A 24,413-nucleotide genomic window follows, 5' to 3' on the forward strand; every position below is an offset into this window, starting at 1 on the left:
CCTTGGATATTCTGCTTGTCTAAGAAATCATCCAAACCCCTCTTAAAGACAGAACCAGCCATCATAAACATTATTGGGCAGTGCATCCCCCAACCTCACTGTCCACACTGTAAAGAACCCCCTACACTGCTTCAAATGAAAGTTCTGATCCTCTAGTCTAAAGGGGGGGGGGCCTCTGGGGCCTTGATCCATTTTATTGGAAAAAAGATCCCCCACTGTCTGTCTATAATGCCCTCTAATGTACTTAAGTGCATAATTTTGCATCTATCAACACTGAACCTCATTTTCCAGTTTGCTGCCAATTTTCCCAAATCACTTACCAGAAAGTGGCAGCCTCCAGCATGGGACTTATAGTTCTGCACTATTTAGCATCATCAGCACAAATAGAAACATTACTTTCAATGCCCTCCTCCAGGTCATTAATATCATGTTTGTAGCCTTTGGATATGCTGCCCTCTTCTGTTGTAACTCAGAAGTGCAGCTCTCCATGCATTAGGTTGGGAAGAGACAAATGTATTTGTTATCCTTACAACCTACATCTTATGAAAGAGATTTCTGATAATAAAGGAAATGTTAGCTACAGAATATACTTCTAGTGGAGAATGCTCTCTGTAATTTGGGTCTCCATAACTTAAGTCTACTAAAATTGAATTCAAACATTAATTAAACCTAACAGGATTGTTCAGTAAGGACGAATGATATCTTAGTTGGGATCAAGTACAATTAATTCAAAGAAAAAGGAAATCATTTTTTTTAAATTTGAATTTATTTGATTATAAAGGAGTCTGTAGGAGATGGTCTTCCCATAATTCAGAGCTTTCTGGATAACTGGTTTCCTGATTACAGATCCCATACCTGTACTTGGTTGCAGCACTGAACACTGATTCCCGTGGAATCTGTTATTTGAAGTGTCCAAATGCCTCACAGCAATGGGTGAGCTGTTGGAAGAATTGGGCTGAGTGCATGTTGTAGGCACTAGAATGCTGCTCTTCTGGCAGAGGATTGTGGGTAGTGCTTTATAGTTATAGCTGCTTTGTTGAAATACACAGCTCCCAATAGCAGTCCTATAATAATAATAGCACAGGGGTTGGCAGGATGAACATTAGAGAAAAACAAAATGCTGGAATGACTTGTGTAGGTTTTATTTTGAATCTTTCATGTATTGGTCGGGCATTTACAGAGAGGAATCATATACATTGTCACTGTAGGAACATTACACTTGAAGGACACACGACTCTGGGAGGAGAGGGTTTCATAACATTCTTACATTTGCGACTGCATAATGATAAAATGTAGCGTATATTATTATTTTGCAATGCCTTGTTTGTGTTATTTGCCTCTTGCCCGGGACTCGTTATACTGACCATCTTTGTTCTCTGTGATATTTGTATTTCAAAGCACAAAACTCTGAAAATCTGAATTATGATGTATGCATGTATATCCCCCTCCAATGCTTTTATATTCCCTGGAGACTTTTGGGGTAAGTACAGATCAGATCTGCACACTGTTAGGGAGTCATTTTGGCCCATTGTCCCTGGCACAGCCACAGGTTATTTAGGTTGGTGGGATGACACTTGTGCCCCTTGGTTTTCCAACACTGAGTCTCTAAATTGGGATCAGGGCTGTGATTGGGCAGTTGCAGGACATTCACCCCCAGTGTTACTTTGGGATCATTGTCTTGCTGAGAGATTGTGTTTTAGCCTCTGAAACACGTTCCCTAAATATTTAAAAGCCATTACTAAGAGAGAATAGAATGGAACCAAGGGGTTTGCAGGTTGGTCACTCACATGAATTGCGTTGTTACTCTGAGGTCTGGATATGACTGGCCCCTAAATACAGAGACGTGGGGTGCTATGCCCAACAGGGACATGGAATAAAAAATGTTAGAATAAAGGGAGTATGGCTGGTGCCTAATACAGGGAGATATGACAAGGGAACTGTATCTTGGGACAAAGTTGGCACAATGATCCTAAACCCGAGGCAAAGTGACACCAGAGCAGCTCCAGAACAATAAGGTGCATGTTCTTTCAATCAGTAATTTACACACCTGTAAGCATAGTGTAGCTAGTCCAACTGTCTCTCAGGTGCTCCGTCCATGCACCTACATATACCAATGTAAATTTCAAATAGGAGGACAGAAGGACAATATGCAGGATGACTGCTAATGTGCAATTTATTGCTTATCCACACGACATGTTTCGGGCGTCACAGGCCCTTGACACATGTCGTGTGGATAAGCAATAAATTGCACATTAGCAGTCATCCTGCATATTGTCCTTCTGTCCTCCTATTTGAATTTACAAAGGTGCATGTTCTGCAATGGCCCAATTAAAGCCCTGATCCCAATCCAATTGAGAAACTGTGACCCTATTTATACATTGAGCTGCACAAGTGTCATCTGCCCAGCCCAAATACTCTGAGGCAATTCTGCCCAGCACAACAATCCAATATGACTGACACTACAAAGCTGCAGTGTACTTACCCCAAAAATACATCATGCTTAGGGCTGCCACCTGGCCGGTATTTTATGATAGCTGGTCCCAATATTATTAATAGGGGAAAAAGATAAATATATAGGCTGGTATTTTTTTCCAGAAAAGGTGGCAACCCTAATCATGCTGTTATTGCTGCAAAGCATACATCTGCAAAGCATGAATTTCACAACTGTGATATAGTTTCCCAAATTCTGCAGAAACGCTACAGCTCTCCGGAGACCCTATCTCAGTCAAGCTACTGGTGGGAGTTGTAGATCTCTGCACTGGTAGTAGCAAAGGTTGTCTGAGATATTGCTCACTGTATATTTGGCCAGCAGGTGAGAGATGGTGATCCCAACAGCTGTCTGTGTCTCTAATTCAGATTTTCTTTCATTTATATAGATGCACAACAAGATGGATCAGAGATTGTGCTCAGGTAGAATTGCCGTAGGTATGGTGCAGTCCCTGGCAAACTCCTGACATGTCCCACTCTCCAGAAAGAGGCTAATATATTAAACATCACAAAGTTTGCATTAGTCCTAACAATCCATAGAAACCAGTTACTGACCCCCTGTCTAAAGTAAAGGCCTAATTGGTTGTTATGGGTTACTAGACCTTTGAAATAGTTGTTTCCTTTATATTACCAATGTATTGAGAGCCAGTCCCCCTGTGAGCCCTGTACGCTGTCTTAGTAAAGACTGATACATCAATTAATGATAATAAGGAATTCATGAGCCTAAGCACTTGGTTAAGGTTCTTGTGTGACTCTGGCAGTGGTTGCACAATATAGTCCCTGACAGGCTGAGAAGCCATCTTCTGCAAAGGGAGTAGTCTTTTTAAAGGACAACTAAAGCCTGACATGGATGCATAGGCTTAGCACCTGTAATGGTGAACAGACACGCCTTGGATTCCCTGTATCTCTTGCTGGTATCAGTGACACCGCTCCATAGCTGGGAATGCCCAGTGGTCACCTGATCACCTCAAGGTGCTGGACATATTGGGAGACTTGATGTAAAAGGGCTCTTATGCCTCCAAGCTGGTGTATGAGCCCTAACGACAAATTAGTTTGAACTAAATTAGTAACATTGTACAAGTAGAGGAACAGGTAACAGATATAAAATGCCCTTCTGTCTCCCTCAGATTGCCCTGTGTCAGTGGTTTTATTCATAGAAACCATTAAATCAAGGTTAGACAAACTCTGCCCCCTCTCCCCAGCTGTGCAATATTGCAATTCACAGGGCATGCTGGGAGTTGCAGTCCTACCTGGGAGGGGTCAGGTAAAGGCTGATACTGACCAAGTATTGTTGCAATGATAATCTAGGGTACACCTGGCATAGCATGTAAAGTACCATATAAAGGGCCTGTATTTACAAGGGATCATTGCTATGTACATATATACAGAGAGTATCTAGGGTGCTAGAAAGGCTGGGCAGAGGGATAGAGCCCAGGACCATGTGAGTAAATAATGGGTTATAAATCCAGAACAAGTATTGTACCACCTAATCCCCCCAAAGGCTGCTTATTTACACCCCACACCAAATGTCAGATTACTGTTGTGCTGCCCACCTGCAATGCTGGGAATACTTTATGCAGCATTCTTCTGCCCCAGATTTTGGGGTTCCTAATGGCAGGCAGGTCATATTTCAGTAACATTGCTTTGTTGGCTCTTTCAGTCTCTGAACCTCTGTTGCCCACAGGCGTTTTGGTGTTGTGTCGGTGCACTCCAGCCTGTCTCAGAATAGTCTGTTCATCCTCTGGCGGTTTAGTTTACAGTGGGCACTTGGCTCTGGTGCAAGCTGAACTCCTTGGCCTTTAGTCGTAGGCTTGCAATGCTGTCAGCCATATTGACCCCTTGGGTTGGCGCCGTGCTGGTGGCAGTTGTAGTTGGGCTATAGGGTGGCAGGCTGGCATTGCTGTAAGGAAAAACCAAATTTATATAAGGAAGGAGGACATGTTTGCCTCTTACAAACACGGTGCTGACAGAGGCTCATTTTCCTGAGACAGATTTGCTGGCAGTGAGTGAGAAGGCTGCTATACAGAGGTGGGGGCACTCCTGCATCTTTATCCACTCACAGTACCAATTAGGGTCCTAGTAACAGGCAAGTTTTCTTATTTAGAAAGGCGTGCAATGCTGTCAGCCATATTGACCCCTTGGGTTGGCGCCGTGCTGGTATGCCATACTCTGTCTGCCTTATGCTCCCTGTGTGTGCCATACTCTGCCTGCCCTATGCTCCCTGTGTGTGCCATACTCTGCCTGACCTATGCTCCGTGTGTGCCATACTCTGTCTGCCCTATGCTCCCTGTGTTTGCCATACTCAGCCTTCCCTATGCTCCCTGTGTGTGCCATACTCTGCCTGACCTATGCTCCGTGTGTGTGCCATACTCTGTCTGCCCTATGCTCCCTGTGTGTGCCATACTCAGCCTTCCCTATGCTACGTGTGTGCCATACTCTGTCTGCCATATGCTACGTGTGTGCCATACTCTGTCTGCCCTATGCAAGCCATACTCTGCCTGCCCTATGCTCCGTGTGTGCCCTACTCTGCCTGCCCTTTGCTACCTGTGTGTGCCATATCTGCCCTGTGCTCCCTGTGTGTGCATAGAACTGTTGATCAATGGCAAATAAATGGAAAAACTATAGTAACACTCTTGTTGATCTATAAAGTGTTAAGGATCTGTTTCCTATGGTGATTCTCCATCCAAGTTTTTTTCTTTATTTTTCTCTCTCTTGTCTTTAAACAGTCAGAGACCCATATTCGCCCATTGCCCCATTCTCTTGTGTCTCCAGTCAACTTGTTCCCTTCCACCAGCTGAGCAATGCTGCTAGCTCCCAACTGCAAATCCTTGCTGCGCTACGTCTCTTATAAGATGCTCTGCCACACTCCCCAGGTATAGCTGACTGGCCCCCCAAGAGTTAATTTAAAGCAAGAAGCTCTGCTTAAATTGTAGGGATGAACTGAATCCAGGATTCAGTTCAGGATTCAGCCGAATCCTTAGGCCCGGCCAAACCAGATCCAAATCCTTGGAGGATTGGCCGAATCCAAATTAGTGGATTCGGTGCATCCCTATTAAATTGTAAGATAGCAAGAGGGAAGTTTGCACTTGCCACGCATACAGGAGGGTGCTGACAGTTTTGTTGTATAGGGCCCGTGATTTCTGATGAGCCCTGTCCCCAAATAGAGAACCTAGTGGCCAAAGCTGCACAGCTCCAGTTAAGTATGCTCCACCACAACAGTGTTGCAGGCTGCTCTCTTGTGGCAGCTGAGACTATTACATCTGAAGTCAGCATCACATTTGCTTACCTGGAACCTCATTCTTCCCATTCCCTCTAGTCCTGGCAATAGATGGCTACTCATTTACAATCTTAAAGATATACACATGCATATCTCGGGTGCCCTCTTCTTCAAAGTTAATCCTGGTGCTGAAGAGTTTTAGGAGGAAACAGGAAAACGCCCCAGTACATGGACTGAATGCTTAACAGAAATATACCTTGTGTTTAATTGTACCAAGCCAACAATTATACCCATTAATTATTGCACAATCTTGGTAACATGGAACTACCAAAATCAAGGGGTGTAGTTGTTGGCTTGGTACCATTAAACACAGCAGGGTATATCCCTATTAGGAAAAAACCAGCACCATTTCCTGATATTTTTTATCAGGAATTTCCATTTGCATTTAGTAGGGAGTAGCAGGAATGTGTAGTGCACTCACCTGTAGTTGCTGTTTGAGTTCCAGGGCATATATTCGGGGGTCAGGGTGCTTGCTTGGGGTGATACCTGCTGCTCCACGCCTGCGTCCTGGCTGAATGATTTTAGGTGGGTAGATGAACGGCTGGCAAGCATGGCTCTTTCATTCCTCCGGAACTTGGCTCGTCTGTTCTGGAACCAGACCTGTAATCAGCAAGGGGAAAGGGTGAGACAATGCCATGTTAAACACTACAACTCCCATTATCCTCTGCACTCAAGCTTTGCCTTTTCCTGCTGGATATGCAGATCTGTTGTTTTAAACTGACTTACCTGTACTCTGGCCTCGCTCAGACTAACCCTGCGTGCAAGATCTTCCCGTACAAAGGCGTCCGGGTAGTGAGTCCTCTCAAAGACCCTCTCCAGAGCTTGCAACTGGCTGCTGTTAAATGTTGTTCGGTTCCTCCTCTGCTTCTTCTTCCTGGAGGATTTGCTGCTGCTGGGATTTGGGCTTCCTCCTGAGAAGCAGATGGCAACAGTTTAGTAGTTGAGCTACCATTATTACTTTAATCTCAGTACAAATGCTTAAACTGTACGTGTGGAGGGACAGCAGTGCAGGAATGAACCGGCTCCATACAACACTATACTGCAAGGTATAAAACTAGCCTCAGCTGGGCCAACTTTACATACCAACTTGGCCTGTCAAGTCCAAGCACTGACACATATACAGAATGTGGTCACAGAACCCCTTATTGACTTCTAATATCCTGGTCATTTACAGTTGGGGGTACATTATATCTTATAATACATGAGTGTTCCACAGAGGCTATGAGGAAATCCAGAATATTGTCCTGGACTGTGGGAGGTTCCAATGTCATATATACAAGGAACAGCAATATTCTCATTAGGCAAACAAATAAATGAAGAACAGTGGGCCATTATACACCCCTGAAAAAGAAAGGGTTAAACAGGAGTATTATGAGTATTAGGCGCATAAGGAAATAGTGCGGAGGCGCCGGGTGTAATTTTTCTAGTTAGGAAACACTAATGGCTGGAAAAAGCCACAATTCAACACCATCAGGTTCACACTTGCAGTCTATAAATTAGAGCTAATCCCCTGGAATTATCGCCTCAGTGCAACACGCTAACGGGGGGCTGGGGGGAGAGGCAGGGTCAGCAGCAGTACTGGCAGTACACGCAGACATTGTGGGTCCCTTGTATTTATATCTACTATCTACTACTTACACAATGTACAGTTGCTGGAGAACAGCCCTCGACTATACACCCACTGCTGCTCCCCCCCATTGCTTAACCTACTGCTTTGCTGGGCCCCAGGGCAGTGCCTGCTATTGGAACCCCCTAAATCCATCTGCAAGGTGAATCTGGACAAGATCCCAGGAAGGGTTAACCATGCCTTTTGATTCAATGTTTTGCAAATGGAGCGGAGCTGGGAGAGAGGCCCATAAATTATCCCAAATATCCAAATAAACAGATTCTAAAGCCTGGCCCTGGGAGTGGGCATTGCTGTTTATTATTCTCTGGAAAGTGATGAGGGTCTAATGTGCAACCCCCCCCCAGCCACTTCCCTCTCCCCATAACATCATCAGCCCTGCCATCTTATTAATGAACAGCTTGGCTGCAAAATAAACTGGCAACATGATTGGGGCAGATGACAGTTGAGGGAAAATACATGAAGGCGAGTCTGGGGCCCCTGAGGATTCTACTAATTAATGGCGCTGAGTGTGGGAGGAGCTGGATCGGTTCCCTGGGGCTGGAGCCACGTGGGATAAAGTCCACTATTTTGGTGCCCAATACACAGTTATTGGCATGTCTAATCTCAAAGGGTTGCAAGAAGGGGTAAAGCACAAAGGGCGTGGCACTTTGAACTGGTTTTTGAAAATCAAACTTATGCCCACCATAAGGACAACTCCATCTTTTCTTTCTGATTCCAAAGTGAATCTGAGTAAAGAAACATCACCCTGTGAATTGTTCATTTCTAGAGGAATAAAGTCAATTGAAGTTACAATATACAAATGTATTGTTACAATGTATTTTTTATATACAATGTTGAGCATGAATCCTCCGCCTCATTGACCTAAATATATACTGTACTGTATCAATAAGTAAAATAATAAGTACTGATCAGTGCTTCACAGGAAAATTATATTTTAAGGAACTTGTGATTCTCCCCAAAGTTGGGGGCTGCCGGGGTACAAATACAGGTGTTTGCTGTAGAAGCAGATCCAGCACTTGCACATTTACACATCCACATCAGACGTTCTCTCTTTTATAACCTCTGCACTGACAATCCTCTCTGCTAATGGCTCTTGATTTTCACACCATCTTTTTTTGTGATGTGTGGGTTCTTCTGTATAGAGCAACCCAACCAGAAGGCTAGAAGATGCCTCCTAGTTTCTTGCTATAACAAATGGCCAACATTAGTGAGCTGCTGGACCACTCAGTGGTTGCCATTGTTTGGGGGTGTTTGCCTCTTGCTCTGTGTGTTTGCTATGGCGTGTCAGGTTGATACCATATAAACAAGGGACAGGGTGTTGGGAGCCTGACATGGTGGCTTAGTGGCCAGTTTTAGCAGCTCAGTGCAGAATAAACATGTAGATTATATATATATATATATATATATATATATATATATATATATATATATATATATATATATATATATATATATATATATTTACCAATGAGAAGAATGTCTGTTGGATGGCTAATTGGGTAGTGCTGTGGGCCTGAGTTAAAATCCCACCAGGTCCTGTTTGTGCTCCATGGGTCCCCCCACACTGAATAATCATACAGGCGGATGGGTGATGTGGGCCCAGCAAATATGGTGAGAACATACTACCTTGCAGCTCTGGGGCCTCGACTGGGCTTGGGATCTGGCCAGCCCCACCTCTGGTTGTGGCCCTATCTGCAAGTCGTTGTACGTTCCTCTCCATGTCTGTTGTGGGTTTCCTTCAGAACTTACAGGCAGCTGAATAGCTCCTGAACAAGCTCCACTGGGGCAGTCTCTGTCCTGGTGGTGCACTCCTGATAAGCTCCACTTGGCGACACCTTAGATTGTGACATTACAAGTACAAAGAGGCCCAAACAGCCCCCTACCAGCCCACTATATGGTAACTTTCTATGGAACTATACAGCAGCCCCTCTGGCATTTGCCAGAACCCACAGATTGCCAGTCCGGGCCTGCCAGCTGTGTGGCATCATCCCTTTATAGAGAGCTTGGAGTGTAAGGAAAATTGTATTTTTAGTCCCCTAAAGGTTTAAAAAAAGCGTTGTTTTCTGATATTTAGAAATATTCAGCTCTAAGACCTTTAGAGGAATTAGAACATTTCCACTACAAGGCAACATCATTAACCAAAGTGGGAATTGAACTCTGAACCTTTGCACTGCAAGGGCCACCACCAACCACTGAGCCATTGCACCACTTGATACAAACACATCATTCTTCATAAATATATAACACAAATGCGTTCAGTCAGCACTTTAAAGGGACAGTCTACACCACTGCTACGATAGGAATTGAACTCAGAAACCTCACGCTGCAAGGGACAACAACCACCACAGATTCATAAAAATCCCTGATTCTTTGTAAATATACAGTGCAAACATAAACACTGTCAGACAGCACTTTGTATGCAAAGTTTAATCAGCGCTGTGATGTGAATTGAACTCAGAACCTTTGAACTGCAAGGGCCACATTGCATAGTTGGTTGGAAAAGTTGCTTAAAATGAGCCATTATATAACATACTAAAAGTTACCATAACTTAAAGGTCAACCGCCCATTAAACACCAGTGCAGTAGTGGTTTAGCCCAGCTGCCAGACCTGTGATGTCCCACAGTGAGCAATGCTACAGGGGGCCTAGGAACATTCCAATCCCTCACTGGCTTTATGTGGCTTCTCTAAAAGGACTGGGCACACATACAGAAGCTCGAAGTAAAGAACTGGGCAAAGGGGCAAGAAGGCAACTGAAGAACGTTAAAAGGGGCAAAACCCTCAGAAGCAGGGAAAGGTTGAATTGAGAGAAGACCCACCCAAGACGGTCCCAAAAAAGGTCCTCTGAAATCATCACCAGGTGCCAGACTTATTATTTCACATTATGTCGCAATGCTAATAATAAGACTATGAAGGGGCCAACAGGCGGAAGCAATCCTCTAACCTAGCAGATATCAGTATGGCAGCCCCCATACAGCCATTAAGCTGCTGACTAGGTCTGGATAGTCCAGTGGTGTTCCCTTCTGTCTATGGTTGTGACTCCTGACAGTGCAGAAGCAGCTTGCTGATAATCTGACTTGAATTGACTTCCCCTAAATAATTTCAAGAGTCGGAACTAGAGAACAGAAAATTCTAGAGGGAAGGCCGGTATTAATTGACCAAGGGGTACATCCTTAAGCAACATTTGTGCTTTTCCCCCCGAAATTGCCAGATTTCCAACTCATGTTGCTGTTGTTATCCAATGCGTGAATGATTCCCACGGAATGTCCCGACCTGCAGGGATTCTGCTCCCGTGCCATGTGGCTGCAGTCTCCTTGCGTGTGATGCTTGGAGCGGCGCCTCCCAACATCTGGTTTAATGTCAGGAACTGGCGCCTCGTTCAGCCACAGTCTCCATCACAAAGATTGCGAGAGCCCTGCTCCCCCTTTGTAGGCTGAAAGAGAAATGACCGCAGGATCCGAGAACAAGGGAGCAGAAAGCAAAACTCCTCGGGGCCCCCCATCCTTCCTTTGTGGCTAGAAAACATGAGAAAGGTGCCAAATAAAAAACCCAATATTCCCGCAGCAGGAGGCTCTGCACAATCTTTTATTTAGGTTCCGTAATTGTCTGGGAATGGGGGGATTCAGTGGCAGTGCAGCCAGGGCACAATGACCCAAAAGCAGCTTTATATAAATGCTCCTATAGTTTACAGGGGCCCTAAAATGATGCTGCTATGGGGCCCAATATCTTTTAGTGATGCCCCTGTGAACAGCCAACCATTAACCTGGCCAATCCCACTCACAGAACCATTAGGGTACTCACGTTATACATCTTCTCTATAAGGCCCCCCGCAGTGCTTTTCAGACCATTGTGGTGAAACCACCCCCATTAGGCAGGATAGAAAATGGCATCCATAGGCCTCATCATGATCTGATCACTGGCCCAGAGGCCAAATCACCAGGTCAGCCCAATTTCATTAATTTAAAGGGGGTGTTCATCTTTAAATCAACTTTTAGTATGATGTAGAGAGGGATATTCTGAGACAATTTGCAATGTTTTCATTTTTTATTTGTGTTTTTTTTTTAGTTATTTAGGTTTTTATTCAGCAGCTCTCCAGTTTGTAATTTCAGCAATCTGGTTGTTATGGACCAAATTACCCTAGCAACCATGCATTGATTTGAATGAGAGACTGGAATATGAATAGGAGAGGCCTGAATAGAAAGAGGAGTTTAGATGATGTCAGTGACCCCCATTTGAAAGCTGGAAAGAGTCAGAAGAAGAAGGCAAATAATTCAAAATAAATATGGAAGACCAATAAAAGAATTAGAATTAGCCGTTCTATAATATACTAAAAGTTGACTTAAAGGTGAACCACCCCTTTAAGATCGAATCGGCCTGATTTGGTCCACCAATCCAAGGACATTGGATCTGGTGGGGATGACGGAGGGCACGGATATATAAATCTGGAGATCTCATCTCATGGAGGCAAACTAATTGGTGGTGCATTTCCAGCCTGGAACATTTGTGCTTATCAGCCTCACACGTCACATCTCTGAGTAGGACCCACTGGTGCTGACACTTGGGTGGGGCATAAAAACAGAACAGGCTGCGACCAGAGAAGACAGGGGCCCGGCCCCGCAATCGAGACTATCCCTGCAATAAGTGCAAACGACAGCTACAGACCCAGGCCCCCTGTGAGTGTGCAGCAGCGAGTGTTAGCGAGGGGGCCAGTGATCTGTACGCAGACTACATCGCAGCAAAGTCATCCTGAACACTTGGAAAGGGAAATATTAAGTTTAAGCCCCAGTAAATGAGGCCAATTATTTGTATGGCTTTCCCCCAGGCTATTCGGTATTAATGGGATTCTGTGTAACCTGACACTTCTTATAAGTTTGCTCACACTACCGCCACCTGCACTGACACCGGAAATTCAGCTACCATGGTAACAACTGATCATCAGGCTTCAAACTTAGATTGTAAGCTCTGCTGCTGAGGGACTTGCCCACCAAAAAAACACATATTTTATATTACATAGTCATAAAACAGAAGTGCTTTTTTATGGTGGGTGAGTTCCTAAGCGGCAAAGCTTACAATCCAAGTATGATGCCTGATATTTTTTTTTGGGAGGGGCGAATCAAATAGGTTACAAGGTCAGACTGGTAACAATTACTATATAGTCATTGTTACCTGTCTGACCTCGGTAGCTTATTCAATTCTGCCCCCTCAAAAAATTGCCCCACTCCCAGGGTCGCCCCTGTACTTTCCTGGCTCTGGGGCACAAGTAGGGTTGCCACCTTTTCTGGGAAAAAATACCGGCCTTCCTATACATTTATCTTTTTTCCCTATTAATAACATTGGGATCAGCCATCATTTTTACCGGCCAGGCCGGTAAAATACAGGCCAGGTGGCAACCCTAGGCACAAGGCAAGTGGTACAGTAACTGATGATACAGTACCCGATTGGTCCCTTGCAGTGACGTAAGCTCATGTTATTGGGCCCCAAAGCAAATCAATTTTAGGCCCCCAACATATCCAGATATTGTCCTGGTTTACTAATTTATATTGAAATTGCTCATTAATTAGGGCCTCATGGGGCCCCCTATACCTCCTGCCCAACCCCCCACAGGGTCTCCTTCCTCTGTAGTTACACCCCTGGTCCCTTGTTTGTAATAACACTTCCCTGTCCCTCCAGTACCAATATCTCATCACCCCCTGCTTCCATCAGGGCACCCCCTGCTTCACTTAATCTGGAGTCTCATCTTTCATTGTATACAGCTGATGCGCATCCAAATGTGTACAGCAGATCAAAACCCTCCCCCCCCCAAAAAAAAATTCTGAATGAAAGAGAGAGAAAATTATCCCAATAAACTACAACTCCCAGTCTGGATGATATGCGATTTGCTTTAGAATTGAGCTGAACTGGGGAATTGAGCTTGTCAAACCATTTTACAGCTAATAAATCTACATGATCTACAAGAAGTTCCCAATACAGTTAAGAATCTCCTGCTGTTGCCGACTTATAAACCTTCAACATCATGATCTATTGCTGAGGATGCTGGGAAATGTAGTTCAGCAGGTAAAGATTTCAAACCACAGGTGCCTGGTAAAAGATACAATGTTCTTAGAGGAGCATCTTGTAACAATGCCAAGTAACAAATAAATTAACTAGACACAATGTACAGAGAGAGCGTGGGATGTCCCGGCCTCGGCAGTGTTGGAAACATGGCTGCCCCCAGCCGGCTGAATTACAGGGCACAAAACGGGCTCTCTTAGACTTGTGGAGAAGAAAATCTGTGGTACGCGTGACTGCAACAATGTGGCTTTTCATATAAAGGCAACAATCTATTGAGGTTTTCTATCCCTTTAAGAAGATGTTTATAAAGTACAATAAAGCCTATAAATAACTGGAAGTTATATCTGGTGTATTAACTGAAACTCTGCAGCTGTAACTGATGTGTGAGCAGAGCGATTCCCAAGAAACCTTCTCCCCAGTGGCAGGGGGGCAGCCTGGCATTGCCAAGCAATCATCTTTGTACGAGGCATCATGGCACTTTCCTTGTTCCACTCAAGAAGAAAAGCGATTTATGTGTCTATTGGTTTTGGGAACAAGATTGCAGCTTCACTCACTATTAGTACATATGCACCTGGCAAAATCGCTGCCCTCTACAGCAACAACTTAATAAAAGAAATAACAATAAATATCCCACTTCTACTGGGAGGCAGTTCCAGGTAAGTGCACTGCTGAACATCACATCACCAAGTTGTCCTGTTCTTACATATGATCAGTTTCCCATGCATGGGTATTAGATGGGGCAATAGGGCAGACTTATCAGTACCAGACACTATGGAATGCAGGGGTTGGCAGATAAGGGCACCTAATTTTTGGGAAAGTAGATTTAGCTCAGATCTCATACAAACGGAGCAACTTGACTTCAATGGCAGTGACTCTCTATCCCAGGGTTAAGGCCTCTTTGGGCCCCCAGCTGCCCTATACCAGCACAGAGAGTTCTGCAGCAGCTGTGGTGCCCATTTCTAGTCTCTGTTATTCAAGTCATCAATGTATTGTGACTGCACATGTATAGAAGTACCAGCCATCACATTTGACCCCTTACCAACCATGTAAGTGGCACAGGGGGAGGTCACGTACCTTCCTGAATTGTCACTTCGCTGTCACTGCTTCCCCCAGACACCGGTTCCTTGTCGTCGTCCTCCGCTGGCGCTGACATATCTGCGGTCTCTTGCATCCCTGCCACCACTGCCTCTTCCAGGTCCAAGAGGTGACTGACACTAAAGTTCTTCCTTCCGTGGGGGAGCTCAGAGGGTTCCAGGATCCGCATTTCATTGAGGGCTATCGACTTGTCCAGACCAAAATCTCTGTCCATACCACCTGCCCAGGACTTTTATGCTCCTTTCTGCCTGTCTCTACTCACCGACAGTCACACTTTCTTATCCCTAAACTTGTTGCAGCACTTTCCTCTCCCTTCCCCAAAAGCTCCCTGTGCCTAAATGCTTCTCCCCCTGTAGGGCAGGGACCGGCTCACTCTCACATTCACTCTCAGCCAAGTGACCAAAAAAAAAAACGCCTTTTCGCTGACGTCTAGAAGAAAACAAACTTTTTACTCTCCCCCCTTTTCTTTTTTTCTCTAGTTCTTGGATAAATCTTTCCACACGCCCCCTCCTTAGTGCTGACCCCTGACCTCCCTTCCCTTCTTCTTTTTTTTGGCAGAGGGGAAGGAATAAAAAGATGGCCCTTGCAGGCTCTGTTTTCCTTGCAGCCCCTGTAGATGGGTCCTAATGGCTGAAATCGGGAGGTTAGATGCTTTCTATCAACAAGTGGCAGTCGGGGAGGATGGGGCGCTCCTGTGAGTAGATGGGGGGCTGCTTTGGGATTCCCCAAGCAGAGTCACAAAATTCCTCTTCTGCGGGACGCTAATAAACCAGGTCTTTTTTGCCCGCAATGCAAGGGATAAAGGTCTATGGAGTCGCTTTGTTGTATAAATATTTGGGGTCTGGTGATAGGAGCAACATCTGCACCAGTCATTTAAATTAGCATGCGGAGTGCACAACTGTACGGAACAGATTGTAAGTTCTTTGGTTCCCCCTCCCACCACCACCGCTGTGAGACCAGGCGCCAGTATGAGATAGATTCTGTGTATCGAAAGATTGTTACTATGTCAATGTGTTTATGGCAACTGAGCCATTTCTACATGTGGCCGTGCCTAATATAATACAGACCACCCCCCCTCCGACTTTGGTGGCTTTTGAACTGAACAACAGCTGTATGGTGGACACAAGTTGGGGAGCAAACATATTAAGTGTTACTGTCACCTCTTGCCCTGCAGTGCATGGATTGGCACAGCACGTGCCCAAAGACCCAGTATCAAACACAGGTCTATGGGAGCCAACAGAATGGACCTCTGTCCTACTGAGCATCTTGTCACCCAAACCCCTTTTACCGACAAGAACTGCTTATGTGCAGGTTCCAGGGCAATTGTCCCGTCTCTGCCGCTGAAAGTGAACTCCAGGTGTGAGAATGTGATGGAGCCAAGCAACAGTGATCATTATAATGAGAATGATACAAAGGAATGGCATGGGGTAGACACTCAATGCCATATAATGCCCCATAGTGACAGTGTTCCTGCACAGAGAGCCATGCCCACATACCAACTGGTGCCCCTTTATCCTTATTCAGGACTGCATGGCCAAACTGGGCACCCCCTGTCCAACATTCCCAAACCAAGAACAAGTAAGATCTGTAAGATTTGCTTTCATTGGAATCAGGGACCCAAACCATGGAAATGGCTCCAAATAATTATTCCTCCTCCTGCAAACCCTAGAGGCAACTGGAGGTGCCCTTTATGCCACTCCAGTCAGTGCTTGGCATTGCACATGGTGATGTCATGTTCAGGCCCACATCGGAAGTCTGTGGGTTCGGACAAATGCCAGAGGGGCTGCTGTAAGATGTCATAGACAGGCACCATTTATTGTGGGTGTGGGAGGCTGTTGTGTACTAGACATGCCAGGGTCTATTTTGGATCCCAGTCCAGATCTGGTTAGGTTTATCTGCCTCTGATCCCCCCTTAAGAACCCTCTGCTACCTATGAATAGTTCTTCTGCCAATGTTATTTCAGTAGCCAGTAGAACACAAGGTTCTCACTACATCTTAATCGATTGCACCGTTGTGACGTCATTCTTGTGGCTTTTTGGCCAGTTGCCTCTCCGTGGCTTTGGGATAATAGTGGACAGAATGGATAAGTAGCACTGGGATATAGTGGGGAATTGCTGTGTATGTGCAGTATGGTGGGGCACAGGGTTGGGACATTGGGATGCCATTGGTTTGTACAGACGGGGGGGACAGGGGTGCTACCTATGAATAGTTCTTCTGCCAATGTTATTTCAGTAGCCAGTAGAACACAAGGTTCTCACTACATCTTAACCGATTGCACCGTTGTGACGTCATTCTTGTGGCTTTTTGGCCAGTTGCCTCTCCGTGGCTTTGGGATAATAGTGGACAGAATGGATAAGTAGCACTGGGATATAGTGGGGAATTGCTGAGTATGTGCAGTATGGTGGGGCACAGGGTTGGGACATTGGGATGCCATTGGTTTGTACAGGGGGGGGGGAGGTACCAGCAGATCCTGCCGCCAAACTGACTCCTCTGCTGAGCCGCAGGTCAGGACCCCTGGGAAAGGAAGGTTCCTCTTAATGAGGCAATTAGGTCCATGAAACACTCACAGTATGAGACTCACTAATGAGAACCAGGCGGCCGGGGAGGAACAGGAGCTTTTCATCTGGTGTCGAGCAACGGACCTGTGCTCTCTGAGGCTGCAGTTGTTCTCCTTACAACAATAACCAACAAGAAATGAGGGTCTTAGAGCTGAGCTCCCACAGAGAGGGGGGCACAGACAGTTACCCACGTATAAAGGGAAAGGTAAACACAGCATGTCAGTCTCTTATTTATATCCATCTTATCAGTGCCATAACCTCATTCTTCTGCTCCCCCCCCTGCAAAAATATTTTTGGGGTCCATGCCACCTTACGACAACCCCCATTTTTGCAGCCACGAGAGAGCATGTCTGGGGGATCAAGTGGGTCCTGTTCCGGGCACCCCTGTCCCCCCCTCCCCCAGGGCACACACGTTCCTCTGCAGGGTAGTTCTATAGAGCAGGAGGGCTCTAAACCCCCAAACTCTGAAATCTGGGGAGAAGGCCAATGGCTACCGTACTTTACACCAGGCTATGTGTGTGCGTGGGGGATATAATGTTAGTGCTCCCCAGAGCATTTTCCTTTGCAGACCAAGTGTCAAACCAATCACTCCCCGATTCAGGAATGCCAGGGCTCCCTGTAGGATACACTTGGTCAGTACCATCTCTTCACTCACGCCAAGGGAGCCCAGAAAGCAGTTACGCAAAGATGACTCGTGTGCCTCATGCACAACAACCAGCTGAGCTACACAAAATAGTACGTAGCGCTTAAAACAATCCCCACACCCCCTAGCACAGTATGACATCAATATTAAAGTAAAGTCGTTTTAATTAAGGTTCCTTTAAGCTGAATTTATCATTTTTATCATTGTAAAAGGAGCATCTGCTGCAACAATTCCCAGCATGCTCTGCAGGATTTGTACCGCAGCGCAGTTGGAAGTGGACATTGTGTCCTTTCATATAAGGATGGCTCATTTAGTTGCACTTTATTGCCTTTGGTCTGCTCCGTCAGCGTGGCCCCGTCCTCAGCCCATAAAAGTGAGGGATTGAGGGCCCGTTAGGGAAGCAGCAGCCAGTGTGTGTATAGACTGGGCTTCACCAGACAGACATTAGACAACAGGGAGTCGTAACGTGAATACAAACGATCTGGGGGAAAAAGGAATTCCTGGTTAAAAGAGCCATAAACCATGTTCAAAGTCACTTTAAGAACGGATAGGGGGGGCAAGTGGAAATGCTCATGTGACAAATGGCTGGGTTGGACAAGGGGCATGTATCCAAAATTTGGAGCCGGTTCCCCCTAAGGGAGAGGATGGGGTACAAAGGGAAGACTGATTAGGATGAGACATTGGGGTATTTAACATGCAACTTACCCAATGCCAACAGTTTTTTTGGGCTCTCTTGTGCCACCTAGCTCAGTGGTGTGGCAATGGCCCTTGGCCTAATGATAATCAGCTAGGTAACATTCTGGGGTGCCCACCCCTATACATGCAGTGCCATCATATTCATATAGAGTGAGGCGCAACTCTTGGTGCCCCATTCTAGGAACCCGTGGACGTCAGCCTGAGTGACAGCCGGCGACCACTGATGTGCCACAATTATATATATATATATATATATATTATATATATATATATATATATATATATAATATATATATATATATATATATATATATATATATATATATATATATATATATATATATATATATACAGTGGTGTGAAAACTATTTGCCCCCTTCCTGATTTCTTATTCTTTTGCATGTTTGTCACACTTAAATGTTTCTGCTTATCAAAAATCGTTAACTATTAGTCAAAGATAACATAATTGAACACAAAATGCAGTTTTTAAATGAAGGTTTACGTTATTAAGGGAGAAAAAAAACTCCAAATCTACATGGGCCTGTGTGAAAAAGTGATTGCCCCCCTTGTTAAAAAATAACTTAACTGTGGTTTATCACACCTGAGTTCAATTTCAAAGGTTATAAAGCCATTTCTAAAGCTTTGGGACTCCAGCGAACCACAGTGAGAGCCATTATCCACAAATGGCAAAAACATGGAACAGCGGTGAACCTTCCCAGGAGTGGCCGGCCGACCAAAATTACCCCAAGAGCGCAGAGACAACTCATCCGAGAGGCCACAAAAGGCCCCAGGACAACATCTAAAGAACTGCAGGCCTCACTTGCCTCAATTAAGGTCAGTGTTCACGACTCCACCATAAGAAAGAGACTGGGCAAAAACGGCCTGCATGGCAGATTTCCAAGGCGCAAACCACTTTTAAGTCAGTGTTCACGACTCCACCATAAGAAAGAGACTGGGCAAAAACGGCCTGCATGGCAGATTTCCAAGGCGCAAACCACTTTTAAGTCAGTGTTCACGACTCCACCATAAGAAAGAGACTGGGCAAAAACGGCCTGCATGGCAGATTTCCAAGGCGCAAACCACTTTTAAGCAAAAAGAACATTAAGGCTCGTCTCAATTTTGCTAAAAAAACATCTCAATGATTGCCAAGACTTTTGGGAAAATACCTTGTGGACCGACGAGACAAAAGTTGAACTTTTTGGAAGGTGCGCGTCCCGTTACATCTGGCGTAAAAGTAACACAGCATTTCAGAAAAAGAACATCATACCAACAGTAAAATATGGTGGTGGTAGTGTGATGGTCTGGGGTTGTTTTGCTGCTTCAGGACCTGGAAGACTTGCTGTGATAGATGGAACCATGAATTCTACTGTCTACCAAAAAATCCTGAAGGAGAATGTCCGGCCATCTGTTCGTCAACTCAAGCTGAAGCGATCTTGGGTGCTGCAGCAGGACAATGACCCAAAACACACCAGCAAATCCACCTCTGAATGGCTGAAGAAAAACAAAATGAAGACTTTGGAGTGGCCTAGTCAAAGTCCTGACCTGAATCCTATTGAGATGTTGTGGCATGACCTTAAAAAGGCGGTTCATGCTAGAAAACCCTCAAATAAAGCTGAATTACAACAATTCTGCAAAGATGAGTGGGCCAAAATTCCTCCAGAGCGCTGTAAAAGACTCGTTGCAAGTTATCGCAAACGCTTGATTGCAGTTGCAGTGGCCCAACCAGTTATTAGGTTCAGGGGGCAATTACTTTTTCACACAGGTTTGGATTTCTTTTCTCCCTAAATAATAAAAACCCTCATTTAAAAACTGCATTTGTGTTTACTTGTGTTATCTTTGACTAATAGTTAAATGTGTTTGATGATCAGAAACATTTTGTGTGACAAACATGCAAAAGAATAAGAAATCAGGAAGGGGGCAAATAGTTTTTCACACCACTGTATATATATATATATATATATATATATATATATATATATATATATATATATATAAAGAGTCCAAATGGGCAGCACACCGCCTTCAGGGCTTACCTCGGGTGCAAGGTAAATGAAGCAGATAATGTAGCAAGAAATGACCAGCATTTTTTTTAACTTGCAAGGGGAGCCCTGACACCAATGTTTTTTTTAACTTGTAGGGGGGCCCTAGTCACCAATTATTTTTTTCTAACTTGTAGGGGGGCCCTGATCACCAATTTTTTTAAAAAAACTTTTAAGTGGGTGCCTTAGCACCACAGTTTTTTTTTTAACTTATAAGTGGACCCTGACCATCAATAGCTTTTTATAACTTGGTTACCTTTTTTAGCATTGATGTCTGTGTGGTCCTTTAACTGTTGTGTGGAGTGGGGTGGGGCCTGGGCACTGGGGCGGGGGGCCCTGAAAATTTTGTTGTAAGGGACCCTGTGATTTCTAATGGCGGCCCTGTATATATGTATATCAGCATCTGCATTCTATTGGCAAATGAGCCCTAATGACTGCCCTCTGGTGCTTGTGTTACTTACACAGCTGCCTTTATATAACCACCTCTCCACCTTTATATCTACACACCAAATAGATTCTGCCCTTTCTTCCCCCATTATTGCCCACTGGGACTACTGCACCCTCTCCATGATTTGCATCCAGTCTGTTCCAAGGTATGAACTGCCTGTTGCTGCTAAGGCTGCTTCTGGGCATCTCTGTTTTAAAGAGGAACACAAGTGATGCCACAATGAACAAACATGACCAACTAAAGCAATGCAGTTTGATGCCCAGAACATTACTTCTCTGTATATTTGTATTTATACATATGGGATGGAGGTACAATATTGCCTCCCTGTATATGGCTGTACATCAGGCAAGGTACAATACATGTGCTAGAAACCTATTGGCTGAGCACTGCTGACAGGGCAGGGGATTGGGGGTAAAATGTTCTGTTACCAAACTCTCCAGTATGAGGTTTCTCCTGGATTTCCAATGTGGGTGACCCATGTGCAGCTGTGCCTGGGGCAGTAGTAGGGGCCCTGCTAAGTGAAGTCTAACATGTGATTAATAGGCACCCATTTATCAAGCACTCAGAGGCCTGTGTCCTGCCGATTACTCCATGAGCTTAGCCTTATCAGTTTAACCTTTTCTCCCCATTGTGTGAGTGCAGCAGAGGCCCCGCTGTGAGTAAAAAGGATAAATAGTAGGATATTTGTAGCCTGTATTGCCCTACATTACCCCATGTTATCAAATGCAGCCAGGGCTTAGCAAGCTGCTTTATAGCCCCACCAGCCCCCTTTCCCAGCCCACCCAGCGTGGAACCCGAGCAGCTTCTCAATCACAGACATAGGTCCCACATGAGATACAGATCAGTGGCGCAGAATCAGGATCAAGCACTTCCCACACATACAGGCAGTTCTACACGCATAGTAAATAGGGACATATATAATTATATTTCGTAATCATAACATCCTCTAATGTTCCTGCTGAATTGTGTTTGGTACAGGGGAATATCTATGCTGCCATAGTTATAGGGCTGAACTCCACGGCACTTAATAGTTTTTACCTGCAACTTCTCATTTACTTTCCTTTATCTTCTGGACATCCAACACATTGCGTGTCATTGCATGGCAATGGATCGCTCCTTGGCGAGCTGTGGAGTTCAGCCCTTACGAAGGGACCCTGATTATATTGCTCTCATCTTTGTGTTACCCCAGTATCCTTGAGATACTCAGCTGGCCCCCACGGCTGACATATCTCTCTCCCCCCCCCCTCATATGTTCCCATACCTTCTCCCCCCAGCAGAGAAACAGGAAAGTGTACAAGGAAGAGCCGGGGAGAGAAGGAGGAATCAAAGCGGCACATATTGGTTCCAGATGTTCCCTGCGCTCCTGCCCCCCCCTCCCCAATTTAATTAAATTCCAGCAGACAGCCAGGAGGGGTTTGTGTGTAATGATCACATTTCCCTGGCACTGCTCCTAAAGTGCCCCTCCCCTCCCTGCTCATCAATCGCCAACTGCATTCTTCTTGCTGCAAAACCAGGCACTGCCTTCCCAGAATCCTCAGCTACTGCCACAATCATCTTCTTTCTCCAATTCATCTTCAATTCCTTGCACTGCTGGCACAACAGCATGCTGGGAAAATAGAAGATGATGGAGGTGCATCACTAATCACCATGTGTGACTGGGGGGCTGCAGCCCCCCCCCCCACCAGTGCAATGGTTCATCTCATCCCCTTCCCAGTAGGGCCAGCACCACATTGCATATGGCTGAGATCACCGCTTGTTTAACAGCAATTACAGAAGGGCCCGCGGCACAGCACACGATGCAAGTCATAATCACCAGTGCACTCTTGCCCATTCTACCCCCGTACATCTTACACCAGGAATGAAACCATAAGAGGTGCAAGGGACTGCAGAGTGGGAGAATCCATCACATGCAAAAGTGGGGAGATTGTTCCAAGTGGATTTGTGATTGGCCTTATGACTAAGGATACGGTAGACACTTACTCCTCAGAGGCCAGCCTCTCTGATGGTACCATCCACAGTAATATCGTTCACCAAATAAGAGCACCCAAGTTGTTGGCCAGGTCAGCTGATGGTTTGGCTTTGAGCCAATTACTGGATGATGCACTGCCCTGAGCTGAAAGGATCTCCTGCATGTCTAATAAGAACCAATGAAAATCTTTTGGGCCCTTACAGGGTCAACCAGCTGCCATTATGGTTTCATCACCATCCCATGGGCACCCTGACTGAGAACATACTGGCCAGAGAGTAATAGAGACAAGAGTCTCCACCTCCTATTAGGGCAATGGCTATAAGGGCACCCTCCCCTATTGTGCCCCTAGTTGACCCTGATGGTGTGCCAGTGAAACCTCAGAGCATCATGGGTGGAAGTCATAATTAACTTTAATTATGACATAATGAGAGGTTGATATTCTGAGACAATTTGCAATTGCTTTTGATTTTCTATTATTTGGGGTCTTTGAGTTATTTGGCTTTTTATTCAGAAGCTCTCCGGTTCGCAATTTCAGCCATCTTGTTGCTAGGGTCAGAATTCCCCTAGCAACCATGCATTGATTTGAATAAGAGGCTGGAATGTGAATAGGAGAGATTAGAAGTCAGCACTCACCCTTAGGGTATAATGAACGGTGTGCAAGTTTGTGGTGGCCACCTCCACCTGTTCCGTAGATACAATCAGCAAGCAGACAGCAGTCTGCTTGCTGATTATATCTGTGAATAGGAGAGGCCTGAACAGAAAAAGGAAGTAATAAAAAGCAGCAATAACAATACATTTGTAGCCTTACAGAACATTTATTTAGTAGATGGGGTCAGTGACCCCCATTTTAAACCTTTAAAGAGGCAGAAGAAGAAGGCAAATAAAACTATAAAAGAAACAAAATGAAAGCCAATTGAAACATTTCTTAGAATTAGCCATTCTATAACATACTAAACTGAGAACTGTCCAAGGGAATATTGGGGATGCTACGTGCCTGTGAATATGGGGGGATGGGTTCTCTAAAAAAACACAGACAGTGACAAATGGGGTACTTGGGGTGAGTGTACGAGACAGAGCCTGTATCCGACTGACACTGGCTCCCTGGGACCTTCCTGTCTTTGCGACCTTCTCTTATTTTGTTTTTCTTTTCAGAGCCCTGACCCAGAGCCCCCCCTCCTTCTCTGGCGCAAGACCATGTGAGAGGTGGCAGGGACCCAGCACGGGATGTGAACCAACAGTGGTGAAGCTGCGTGCTCAGCATATGTTGCAGGAAGGAACTATTTTAGTCATCAGCTCTTGAAAGAGGAGTGGAGCCGTAGTCCCTGGGGGAGACGCAGGAATGCAGGAGGCCCACCATGTACAGACCTTTTTTTCTTGGGGTTTATGCACTTGGGGAAGGGGGTGGTGAAAGCCGACATGCTTTTATGAGAATAACTGGGGAATAAAATCAAATTTCTAGGTTATTATAGCCAAGAAACACTATTACCCCTTCCAGGTAATCTAATTAAAGGGAAATATTCCCATA

At 45.1% G+C, this 24,413-nt stretch overlaps 1 protein-coding gene across 1 annotated transcript; it reads right to left on the reverse strand.

The window, feature by feature from the left end:
- Nucleotides 1-1,126: 1,126 nt before the first annotated feature.
- On the reverse strand, nt 1,127-15,002 carry prrx2.S (paired related homeobox 2 S homeolog). The gene is made up of 4 exons (XM_018232695.2): nt 14,515-15,002; nt 6,491-6,675; nt 6,186-6,364; nt 1,127-4,387 (listed from the first exon to the last, which is right to left on the reverse strand). Exons 1-4 carry the CDS (start codon nt 14,747-14,749, stop codon nt 4,237-4,239), a joined length of 750 nt encoding a protein of 249 aa, XP_018088184.1. The 5' UTR covers nt 14,750-15,002; the 3' UTR covers nt 1,127-4,236.
- Nucleotides 15,003-24,413: the final 9,411 nt, after the last annotated feature.

This window comes from Xenopus laevis, chromosome 8S, assembly GCF_017654675.1.
Source record: "Xenopus laevis strain J_2021 chromosome 8S, Xenopus_laevis_v10.1, whole genome shotgun sequence".
NCBI lineage: Eukaryota > Metazoa > Chordata > Amphibia > Anura > Pipidae > Xenopus > Xenopus laevis.

Bases quoted from the DNA above. Each gene is read 5' to 3' on its own strand.
- prrx2.S (XM_018232695.2), bottom strand. From the start codon at position 14,749: ATGGACAGAGATTTTGGTCTGGACAAGTCGATAGCCCTCAATGAAATG. The intron at 6,676-14,514 runs GTACGTGACCTC...TCTGCTTCTCAG, and splicing joins CGAAGTGACAATTCAGGAAG to GAGGAAGCCCAAATCCCAGC. The intron at 6,365-6,490 runs GTAAGTCAGTTT...TGCTGATTACAG, and splicing joins TGAGCGAGGCCAGAGTACAG to GTCTGGTTCCAGAACAGACG.